This window comes from Dermacentor albipictus, chromosome 6 (genome assembly GCF_038994185.2).
Source record: "Dermacentor albipictus isolate Rhodes 1998 colony chromosome 6, USDA_Dalb.pri_finalv2, whole genome shotgun sequence".
Taxonomy (NCBI): domain Eukaryota; kingdom Metazoa; phylum Arthropoda; class Arachnida; order Ixodida; family Ixodidae; genus Dermacentor; species Dermacentor albipictus.
Genome location: NC_091826.1, coordinates 27952511 through 27965324, shown reverse-complemented (window position 1 = coordinate 27965324; position 12814 = coordinate 27952511). Strand labels below are relative to the sequence as shown.

General features: G+C 45.1%; 1 protein-coding gene across 1 annotated transcript in view; it reads left to right on the top strand.

The window, feature by feature from the left end:
- The window catches only part of LOC135905086 (calcium-activated chloride channel regulator 4-like), a 118392-nt gene that overhangs the window by 90361 nt on the left and 15217 nt on the right, over positions 1–12814 (top strand). Inside the window, exon 10 of the mRNA XM_065436058.1 lies at positions 10444–10662. Within this exon, the coding sequence (XP_065292130.1) occupies positions 10444–10662 (219 nt within the window). The remainder of the gene's footprint in view (positions 1–10443; positions 10663–12814) is intronic.

Here is a 12814-nt window from a genome sequence, read left to right as displayed (position 1 = left end):
GTGCAATGCATCTGCAATTGCGCGAATATGTGGCGGCGATGCAAGATATGCGCCATGCCAGCTTGCTGATTGGCTGAAGGAATATCTCGTGAGGAGCGTCACAGGAAGGGCTGTTTCGTAAACGTCATTTTGACGATGCGTGACGTTGCGCTGGGCCGCCGTTGCTGAGATTTTCCGCCATAATTTTTGCTGCGACGAGCCGCGCGAATTATGCTAATGAGCAGCAATATGCAATGGCAGCCGAGAGGAATGCGTATCGCCACAATTCCCTCTTCGTTTGGCACCACGAAAATTTTTTGTTCATAACGCGTGCTCATAGTATTTGCATCGCTCTCGGGTGGTGTTGGCATTTGTGTTTGGGGCCATCATTTTTTAAGAAAACGCGTTTATACGATATAATATTGGTTGAACATAGCAAACTTTCGGCAATGTTGTCCACTTTTCCCTGCGGCATTTGTATTGTAATTAAGATTAATGCCTTTTCGCACAATCAAAAGTTATGACAACGGCCACTTTCTAATTTATAAAAAGAAATGTACGCAAGACGGCGCCTTGAAGTTTCCTCCCGCGGTGCGAGTAACTAGCGAAATGAACAAGAGATGGCAGCGCCGGCGCTTGCGTCGCGCTAGTGGATATCTCTGGCACGTGCAACGCTATCGGTGATATTCGGCCGTTTCTCAGCCAGCCGAGTCGGGCTGAGTAAGTTGCGTTTCATGAGATAGCGATAACGTGGCCTAGAACGTGCGCGCATCACCACTGGTATGTCGCGTATGTTGTCTCAAGCAAGCAAACAAGCGCGTTGGCGCCAACATGCGATGACTCATTCCATTTTGGGGGACACGCATCCTAGCTATTGAAGCAGACGGCGGCTTGTACGCAGCAGACGACGGAAGCGAGAAGCGTTTTCGACCGAATAATCATATGCTTTGAGATAGCTGCTTTATTTTTACTGCGGAGGAAAACTGTTTTGCTTTACTGATAAAGCTACATTCAGTGCCTTCATTTCAGTTTCTTAGGCGAAACGTCAAGTTGGCGTCACGTTACGTAAACAAAACTGGGCCACCAGTGCCATTTTGTTTGCGTCGCGCCTACGTCACGCACCGAAGAAAATGGCAAATTGTCCAGAATAGCGCCCCTGGTCGTAGAAGCGACGCATGATGCAATGATGGTGCAGGTTTAGCGCGTCGCTGGCTTGAAGAAAGTGAGCTGCCGGTAGCGGCTCACAAAGCGATGCCAATGATGAGGGTGCCATCGGGACGAAATCTGGGGCGCCGATATTGACGGCTCAGGCGTCTTTCTTCTTTTTTTTTGTGCCTTGATTTCGCTTTTAGAAAGAGATAGTGCTATAAATGCAGATTCATTTGCAGAGTTATCCCATTCAACCAACACACAGACACACGCTCAGACGCGCACACGCGCGCACGCACACAGACACATACGCACACGCACACACACACAGACACATGCTCACACGCGCACACAGATAGAGAGAGAGAGATACGACACATATTTCTCCGCATTCACATTTATACGCGACCATACGTTCACCTACGCACAAAATTGTCACACGGAACAGCACGCACACACAAACGCACGTATGCTCGCACACACATACACGCACTCGTGCGCACGCAGATTCAAATACGGAGACACAAACACGCGCGCACACGCAAATGCAAGTACACACGTATGCACGCTCACGGCGTCTACACGCATATACACTGCCCTCTCCTTCCATGCTGTCTCGCAACAACATGCCCGTGTAAACAGACTGAATGGCACGCGTTCTGCAATCACCGTTCGAACTCGAGCTGTAATATATGGATTTACGGTTTAAATTCGGCGCTTCTTCAAGTCAGTGTGCCCTCTGCCCATAGGGTACAAAACCATTTGCTCCTGTGGTGTGACATAACCGCCGATCCCCGACCAAAACACTGCTTTAACGCACCCCCAATGTTCCGACTAAGTTCCATAAATGCATATGTTGTTACAATGTACTATCCGCTTGGCGCAGACAATTGAAACTTGTTGATACTCGGCTATTAGAATAAAATTGTTTAAAATTTTGCCCATTCAGTTAGGCATTTGAATTACACACAGGATGGTCAAGGTTCAATGTCCAGAATTCCTGAGCATGTCCGTGCTACAAGGCATGATGGTACATTTTTGAAACGTAACACAAAGGCATGCGCATGCTTGTTATGTTGTCCAAGGAATAAAACATAATCATGCAAGCAATGACTTAATACGCAACCTATTCTATACCTCACTCTCAGAAAAATTTACACCCTTTGGGGCGTATCTTGTCCCACAACAATAATCGTCATCTGCCTTGCCCGCGTTTCCTTTTTTTAACGCTGCGAGCCCGGTACTTTCCAGTCACGAACGGCATGCGCGTTATCAGTGTGACGCAGCGTTCTTGACAGGAAAGTAGCGAGCGCTGAGTTTTCAAGAAAGGAAACGCAAGCAAGGCAGATGACGATTATTGTTGTGGGACAAATATACACCCCAAAGGGTGCAACCGTTTTAAGAGTGCTCTTAGGAAGTAAAAATATAAGATGTATTACTTGAACAGCTTTGCGGAAGAAACCAAAACTGAAACCAAATCGTGAGTTTTGTGTTTCGGCCATCTGGTTGGAAGACTGCTGAACTCGGTTCTAGGCGGCGTTAAAAAAAATGATATCATTGCATCGAACCAATGCCGGCATGACGCGGAACGATAGGTGCTAAACTCTACACTCTTAGAAAAATGTACACCCTTTGGGGCTTATCTTGTCCCACAGCGATAATCGTCATCTTTCTTGCCCGCCTTTCCATTCTATAACGCGGCGAGCCCGGTACTTTCCAGCAACGGAATGCGTATGCGTTATCATCATGACATAGCATTCCCGACAGGAAAGTAGCGAGCGCGGTGTTTTCAAAAAGGAAACGCAAGCAAGGCAGATGAGGATTATCGTTGTGGGACGAATATACACCTCAAAGGGTGCAGCCGTTTAAGAGTGTAAGAACGGTTGCACCCTTTCGGGTGTATATTTGCCACGGAACGATAATCGTCATCTGTCTTGCTTGCGTTTCCTTTCTTGAAACACTGCGCTCGTCACTTTCCTGTAGGGAATGCTATGTCATACGGATAACGCGCATACCGTTCGTTACTGGGAAGTACCAGGCTCGCAGCGTTAAAGAAAGGAAATGAGGCAAAGGCAGATGACGATTATCGTGCCGTGGCAAATATACACCCGAAAGGGTGCAACTGTTTTTAAAGTATACACTCACTCTTAAAAAGGTTGCACCCTTTGGGGTGTATATTTGTCCCATAACATTAATCGTCATCTGCCTAGCTTGCGTTTCCTTTCTTGAAAACTCGGCGCTCACTACTTTCCTGTCGAGAATGCTGCGTCACACTGATAACGCGCGTGCCGTTCGTGACTGGGAAGTACCGGGCTCGCAGGGTTAAAAAAAGGAAACGTGGATGCTGAGTTTCTAAATATATACCCTAGAGTGAAATGTGGCACTAGTGTCTACGGGGGCTCTCCTGAGCGTTGCCTCAGCATACAGGGGAATGATGGGAGCTACTGGCTTCGGATTGACTTCGATTTTTAGACTAGTGTGGTTTTCATGCGGTGCAGTAAACGAAGCTGTCAAAATATTTTCGCACAAAATCCCATTTCCTTTCTGCAGTATTTGACATAGTGCACAATACATTGCCTAAAGTTTGTATGAGTTAGAGATCGAAGCACGATTCACCATCAGGGCACACCAGGGTATGCATTGTTCTACAATTCTATTTTCGATTTTGCGCCAATGAATAATAATTTATTTATACAACAGCAGTAACAACCGTGCATGTGCTTATATAAAAATACTCGTCAAATATTTATGGTAATAAAAATTTTGTAGTGAGAAAGTGTAGCGCCTTTCAGAAAAATGTTACCAACTGTCGTCTGCTACGACGCCTGCTCGCTGCCAACGCGAGACATTTCTCGCAGAAGATAGGCACTTGCGAACTGTCTCGCTCTTTCGAAAGGCACACTTTCGAAAAGCACATCTGCTGCAGTGCTAGTTGGGATGCTTGTGGCCTGCTACGAGTACGCCTAGTTACATTTTATGTTGACGTAGGGCTTCATCTGAAGCGCGCGCCAGCAGCTTTTATGGCGTGGCTTTGCGCTTACCCGTTTTGTGACAGCAGACAACAGCCAGGAAGCAGCAACCTTTGTTACCACAAGTAAGCTGTGTTCTCAAATGTCCTGCAACACACATTTCAATGAGCACATAAACAAGCAGTGCGTAATGAAGCCCTCAATTTGATTCTCAAACGACGAGAAGCACATTGTCTATGCAGAAAACAAAATGCGTTATGCAAGCAGTCAGCGTTCCTCCCATTGCACTCTGCATAAGTAGTAGGAAAAAATCACTGGCAGTTTGTTAAAGACCAAGTACATATGCCCAGCTGAACTTTACAGCTTTAAGGCTCGCGTTGCAAATATGAGCATGTACGACAAGCCAAACGGCTGTAGCAAAGCAGTATGTTGCATCTACATACTGACCACGTTAAGAGCGACAGAACGAAGTAGGTTACGTGGAACAGTAAGAGACAGGAAGAAAACAGCGTCAATCAGTGAGCAAACGGAGAACGCTGATATTCTATTTGATATCAAGAGAACATAATCGAGCTGGGCAGACCATATAATGCGTAAGGTATATAACCGGCGGGCCGGTAAATGTACGCCAGCCCGATCAGTTTTCCCATAAGAAAGCATCACTAGATGTAGAATCGCGACGCAATTTAACGAAAGCCTCACTTAAACTTATTAGTAGGCACGCGACGTGTTCTAAGTGCTTTAAAGGTTCTAAGCATAGAACACGTACGTAGTATCGTGCTTGTAACAGTAGTACCTTCTTTTTGCTCTTATGAAGCTTGATAAAGCAGGTAACGCTACGGCTCCAGACTAACACACTTATCAAACCAAGGCCAGAACAATGAAAACACGTTCCCTCAACGCTTACGATGCCATCGCTTTCCTGTCAGGGCTTCGTCACCACGTCGCCACACAAACATTGGCCCAGCCGCCATCGCCACTTCGAGCAACACAACAAAGGCAGAGAGCTTTGCAATGCACTGTTCCACTGCGGGTTATAGCAACTGCGCTTACAGCGAAACCAAAACTGCCAAAAAAAAATACGTGTTGACTAGTTCGCCAATCAACAGAATACCAATCCGCAGCCTGTAATTCCTATCTTTCCCATGATAGTTGAACAATCGCAGCGCCAGATTTCCCTCTCGTTATTTTAGTATGGAACTATGTAACAATGTGACCAAAAAATGTGGGTTTATCTCGAAGGCAGCGGAATCTTAAAAAATAGGAGTTGATTCCGAACGTGCTGCAGTCAACAAAGCGTCTAAACGAGTTTTCTGCACGCTACGTGACGTAATGATTTGGTACGTGACCCACACGCCAGACGTTTCAAAATACTGCTTTGGGACGAAAGAAGCATACGTGGGATCTTAGTCTAATAGAGCAATGTGCTTCTGTCCTGGAAGTCGTAGGTTTGATGTAACCATCAATAACACGTTTCTCCCTCAAAATATAGGCGAATTTCTCTCATCTTGTAGGTAGTAGTCATCATTATAATCGCCATCAGCCTATTTTATGTCCAATGCTGGATGAAGACCGCTTCCAGTGATTCCGATTGCGCGTCTTGCACTAGTTGATTCAAGTTGTGCCTGCAAATTTTGTCGCTTCATCAGAGCACACATTCAGTTTCTCCAATAGACCATGTGCACCGGTTATCTGCCTTACGCACTACAAGGCCTGCGCCGCTTCATTTTTTCCTCTGAATGCCACGCAGAATATCGGCCACCTCTGCTTGCTCTTGTATCGCGACCGCCATCTGTCTGTCTCTCAAAGTTTTGCTTAACATTTTCCGTACAATCGCTCTCTGCACGGTCCTTAACTTGTTTTCGAGCTTCTTTGTTCACCTTGAAGTTTCCAATCCCCATGCTAGAACCTCTACATAGCAATTATTTGTTTTTTTTTCCAGTATACCTGTAAGTTACAAGTCATGATTAGGTAATGCCTGCCTTATGCACTCCAAGCCAGCTGTATCCTTCTCGAAATTTTCTTCGGAAGATCAGGGTCCTCTGTTATTTCCCTATATAAGTGCACCCTTTAAAAGATTCTAGAGGCTGACTACCAATCATGAATTCTTGCAATCTCATGGTACATTGCCATTCTCTACGACATATTGGTACGTGACACACACGCCATATTCAACACTTGCCCTTTCTGAGCTAACGTACTCAGTCAATCTTTAGAATTGATCATCATCACTTGTGAACAAGACAATGCCATCTGCAAACTGTAGGTTACTGAACTATTCGTCTTTGATCTTGACTCGTAATTGTTCCCATTTAACCCTTTATTGACGAGACAATAAAATACTTGAAAAAGTCGTTTATTTCTTTCATATCTGCACTTATTAGAGCATGACAATGCATACTTTGTAAACACAAAAAAATTCCTATACATATCAGCTGAAGTATAGCTTTGTTGCCTGTGGGCAACAGTAGGCATGAGTCCTTAAGTAGGCGTCATTGCACAATTCTTACGGGGTAGTGTGGAACTTGTATGCACTCTTTTTCTGGAGTGAAACAAAGGTGTACGTTACACTTTCTGCACATTACACGTGTAATGCCTGTGCAGTTGGGGTATTTGCATCGACCTTTTTTGGGAGAAAACATCGGGAGGTGATCAATAGTGTCCAGCCTAATCTTCTTGCAGGGTACAAGAGCTGCTGGCCCACGGCGCTTCTTCGCTTGTAGTTCATTTTCAATTTTTGACGGGCCCAACGGTGGCGTTCTGGAAGGTGTAGCAACCTTTCCCTGCTGTTTCAAAACGCACGCTATCTCTGCTTTGAAATGCAGTAGGGTCATTTGCTGGTTGCGTGGCACCTTATCCGCGGTGGCATCTCGGCGGTACAGGAGCCAGCAGTTGACGATTACGACATCCAATAAATGGAATAGCCGCCGGTACCACTTTTTGGATCTCAAGTTCATGCGGTACAGCGCCACAAGCGTGTCCATTAGATCCACACCGCCCATGCACTCATTGTAGACACCTACAATAGAAGGACGAGTTATGCTCACCGACGTTCGAGTCTTCTTGTCAAAGCGCATCATAGTATTCTCTGGTGATGCCGATGCAAATGTGGACAGCAGCGTGACGGGACGATTTTCAAACCACTTCACAGCCCTCAGACTCACCCCTTCAAATGTCGTCTCCATCTCCACGTAAGAGCCACGCCCTTTCTTTTTTAGCTCTTTGTCGGATGGAAGTTTGCATCCTTTCAAGCGAGCTTCGCGTACTGTGCCTACGGAACTGATACCAGCCTTTTTGAGGACCACCTGTAAGTCCACACTGCAAAACCAGTTGTCAAAATATAGGATGTAGTCTAGACCGCGAGGCACGACACTCGCCATTCTGAGAACGATGTTGCCGCTGGCACCGATGTCTGGAAAACCCGGCTGCGAAAAATTTTGCCTGTGTACACTTCGAAGTTGTACATTATGCCGCACTCATCGCAGAGAAGGAATAGTTTATAACCCCATTTCTTCGGCTTGTTTGGCAAGTACTGCTTCAATGAGCTGCGGCCTTTGAAAGGCACCAGCTGCTCATCAACGCATAGTTTCTGAGATTTTGGTATTTCACGGCATTTGGAGACCACGTGGTCCAATAGGGGCCACACTTTGTACAACCTGTCGCGTTCGGGGTCATTGAGGTTCGGTGCCTCGTGGTTGTCATTGAAGTGCAGTGACTGTTTGATTTCTTCCCATCTGTCTCTCGTCATGGTGTCGGCAACTTGACTGATGCGGAACCTTTCCGACCAGTACATGCGCGTTTGAGGCAGCTTCATAATTGACATAGTGAGCACTGTACCGATAAACTGCTCCAAATCATTGACAGTCACTGAAGTAACTTTGTTGGGATTGCTCTGAGCGCTATACAGGGAAGACTACTCACAGATTAGAGACAAAAAATCCATGCAAAAAAATTCTCTAAAATAACTGGTTGGAGACTCAACCGGGGATGGACAGGGCGGTACGTCCTTCCACTTTGGAATGGTATTACCAGTGGAGCCTTGGGCAACACTCCATGCAGGACCATTTTTTCTTCAATATTCTCTGTGCTTGGAGTTCTAGAGATGCCTTCATCTTGACAGTCAGCTGAAAGACCTGTGCAAATTAAACGGAAAGCAGATGTGATATAAACATGCTCAAAAACAAAAGGCAAACGTAATTAAAAAATTATTACATGAAGTACCCGTGTGAACAAGGCAGTCCTAATAACAAAATGAAGAATTACGGTTTTGATAGATGCGTAAGCAAGGATGGTGTTGCAAACGCACAAAGAAACTCCTACTGCGCAGCATAAACGAAGCGCCACACGCTACCAGACGTCTCATATATATAGGCAGGGAAATGGGGAACGCATGGTATTGTCTGTCGTGACAGGAGTCGGCGGCTACACGCGGAAGCACCGAGCCAAACGCGCCCTTGTGGTCAAGCCCCCCCTACCCCACATCGCACCTCTTCCTTCGGCAACGGACGCTGCTACTTCATTTGTGGCTCGAATTGAATGTTTGCGTAATTCCGGCTGCGGCAACAAAATGAATGCTTACATGCCCGGGCTGAAGGAGCATTCTCTGGTTCTTCGTCGCTTGACGACTCCAGATCAGAGTGTTCTGTGTTCTGGGGGCACCTTTGCGGCTATTTTTCCATAAAATGTGTTGAGATCCATCCGTGTGTCCTGCATGAGGCCGTGCACCACGTAAGTTATCCGCGTAGGCAGTTTAGCAGACAAACACAAAAAAAGGCACACTGTAAACTCAACGGGAAGAAAAACACAGCATAGTGAAGGGTGTTGCCTATGGGCAACAAACACGAGACGCGCCCTTACGGCCACAAATTAGCAGAGCCATAGACGTAATTCGAGGAAGAGCAAACTGAGGCATTCTTCTAAGCAAGTGCGAAAAGCCACGGAGAAAAAACCGAGTGCTTACCAGGAAATTGACGGTCAGAGTCTGAAGTCGTGTAGGCGACTGCTGTGCAGAGATTTCCGCGCCCAACTTCTTTTTCCTCTTCTTCAATTTCTTTATTATACGTCAGATGGCGCCACATGCCCATGTGGTAGTAAGATGCGCGGAGTTTGGAGTAAAACAAAAGCGTCCTAAACCGAAACTGAACCCGAAAAAAAATATTTTCTTGTGTGTTGTCTGTGGGCAACACTCGTCAATAAAGGGATAAGTAGTTTCCTTCATTACGCGTACGTTTTCTCTTTCATGCTCTGTTTGCGGCATCGGGATAATGCTTTTTAGAAGTGGTGCACTAATACGTGTACATTGGTTTATTTGGGGTTGCTGCTTTTCCCCGACTAACCACTGAGTTTTCTCGACCGATGCCAAACACCCTTTCAATTGTCGTAATTTTATCGCCTCGCCAATACTGTAGCACGAGAACATTGTTTACGATTAGATAGCAAGCGCAATGCAAATAGAGGCGTACATTATAAACCCTTCGCGAGCAGCCGTGCTTACTCTGGAATGTACGATAAGTCACTTATATGTAGCTGACGTGCTTGACTCGAATACCAATTCTTGATAACCGACTAGTGTGCTCCCTGCTATCAATGCAATCGGGCGGCACTTGTTGTTCTGGGCACATGTTCACCCAATGAAGTGTTAGCTTGCGTAACTCATCATGTGCTAGTCTCTCTTTCGTCACTGCAACTACAACATGAGAATGGATTTAACGCTGTCAGTTTGAGCTTTAGACCAACAAGGTCAAGAAGAAGTTTCAAACTAACAGCTTTAAGAAATGTTTGATTATGCTACTATACGTTTCATTTAGTCCCTAATTGAATAAGTGTTTGCTTACATATATTCTAACAATGAATATTTTTTTCTGAGCTGTATAAAAATCCCGTATTCACTGAAAACGCCAGCACACACGTGTTTTTCAGTGTCTAGGACGAAGCGGCTGCATTGCCCTTCAAAACGCTGTCGCGATTTTGCTTTATAGCTGTTTACCTGTTTACCAATAACTATTCATCAACCGCGTCGATATGTGCATTATGTCATGCTATGACTATAGAAAGTGAAGCAGCCCTATTATAATTACAAGATTCTCCGAAGAAGCTTGAAGAACTGGCCTTTGGTAACGTTGGCGGAAAACGTCTGGTTTATTCAATATGCACCTTGGGCGGAGTACGACGCCTTGCACAATGACGGGTGGTCTTTTGCTTCTCTAATTTGCGTTCTCTACCTCTTTTCGCTGCCTGGTATACATGCTTCCCTTTTCTATAAATATGCCCAACATGGATAGCTGAATGCTCAGTGCTTTGGGAAGTGAAGTCTCAAAATTACCGCAGCGTCCTTTTCTCGATGCAGGTTTTGCAAGTTGAAAAAGACTTCACCAGGGAGATGAAGCAGAATTTCATCATTCATGAAAGTTTCGCAAAGAACACAATCATCTCCATTAGATTTGATCCTTCAGACCGAAAACAGCCGAAAGTAGAGCTTACGGACCCTAGTGGACAGAAATGCGCTGTTTGTAAGGCTGTCAGCTACGGTGACACAGTGAGGATAGCACTACCACAGCCCGTAAAGGTAAGGTGAACTTCCGAGAGCATCTCTTATCATCAGTTGTCCCCGCATGATTCACGCACCCCTCGATGGTCGGCTTCACCGCATGACCCTCCCATGAAGCGTTTGACTCCGCATGATCCACGATGGTGGGGAATAGGCGTTGGTAGTGTCCAGCTACTACAAGAGATAAAAAAAATGTAGCACTGCGAGCATCGCCTCGTGGCGGAAACACTTACGAGAAAAAGAAAGTTGCCTCCACCTCCATTTGGGAATGTCGTCACGGGCGGACTGATGGCAGGCTGATGTGTGCGTTTGGCGACCCACCGTACAAGTTCAGTGAAGGCGTCGGTGTGGCATTGTTGTGGGCGAACACTTACTCGATACTTAGGCATGTGGAACTTGAAAACATTCTCCGCAGCTTCATAGTCTGTGGCATTAACGAGTCTAAATAAGCCCCTCGTCAACCGGCCTGCCCTGATGTGCAACTCCACCCAAGTAGACACCAATCATCGGTTATAAATTGTAACTTAATTTCATAGAAAGAGATAATTGCAGTTGGAATTATGCAAAGCATATACAACAGATATCCTGTTACAAGCAACGAATACTCAATGCCTTTAGGAAAAGCATGAGCTGCCGGTACGACACGTGTTCAATTCGCAACAAGCATCTGGCCCCGCACTGCGAGACGGCTCGACAGCTGTACGCCGTGGCCAAAAGCGTATCGCCCTTTTTTGGTGTGTGAAATTATGAAAAGAAAAAAGTTAGTCGATGTCAAACGTACTTGTCTTGGGACCGCCAGCGGTTGCTTGCTGCGCCGTCCATGAAAATGGGATAGGCAGTCGCCGTCGGAATTGAGTTGACCGAGACAAACGTGGTCGGTCGATGTGCGCGCTGCGCCGCTGGTAGGGTCATCCCCAAAATTCTGTGGACTGGGCCACGTACGCCTCCAGGTCGTTGCAGCACAGCCGGTGCGGTACAGTGTCTGGATTAGTATTTACAGGAAACTTCGCGTGACGGCGGCATCCAAATACTTTCTCTGCACTTTTTGCGGGCAGGCAGCGCCACATTTTCATCAAACGAATCGCAGAGAACACACACACACACACACACACACACACACACACACACACACACACACACACACACACACACATATATATATATATATATATATATATATATATATATATATATATATATATATATATATATATATATATATATATAAACTCCAAATATTAGAAAATAAACATTCTTGTGATTTTATATATCTATAGCATTTCAAATGAGCTGAGGCCTGTGCATTTATTCAGAAATGGACGCGGCTCGAAAGTGCCTAATGCCACATTTCGCCGCACAATGTCGCCCCTTCGTTTTCAGGAGAGCTTAAAGACGGATTTTAAAATGTAACTCTTTATTCGGGTATCAAGTTATGTTTCCTCCTATCATTGTGAGTCACAATCTTTACATCGCACGCTAATCTCAATACGTATTACGGAAGCTGGCCAGTCACTAGGGCACAATAGCCATACGGGGCGGGCTTCACAGATGTTTGCAATTTCTTCGAGTTGCTCGTAAGCAATAATTTCAACAATTATCAGGTGCTTAATAAAAATATTGCTCATTATGCGTACTTGCATTCTAGGTTTGCCTAAAAATAGGGAGAAGTGTTTAATTGTAGGGGTCTTTATCTGTCGATATTTGTGCTTTCGTCGAGGGACATTCGGGAAATAGCTGATGCAATTATTGCGTTCAGAGCTCAAAATTTGTTCAGAAAACGATCTTTTAAATAAGCTTCATTTCGCAATTTACTTCCAAAAGATTTTTTAACCTTGACATACCAATATTGTGATAATTTTTCAAGGAACGTTTCTATTAATGGTACAATTCTTTTACTTCACTAGATAACAAACAAATAGAAGAATTTGGCTAAATTTCAGGCTTAACATTTTCTTACGTACGGGGAGAATGCTTTTGTCATTTAAATCACTGTTTTCGAGAAATCGCATTTAACTGTTAGGTTTTGAATCATCAAGCCCAAAATTCATCAGGAACATGATTTCTCGCATCATTTACCGGGAATTGCTTTGAAAAGCACTTCCTATCAATATACTGTAGCTTTATATATTGTATTTCTGTTGAAAACCCGAGGGAGACACCGATGATTTAT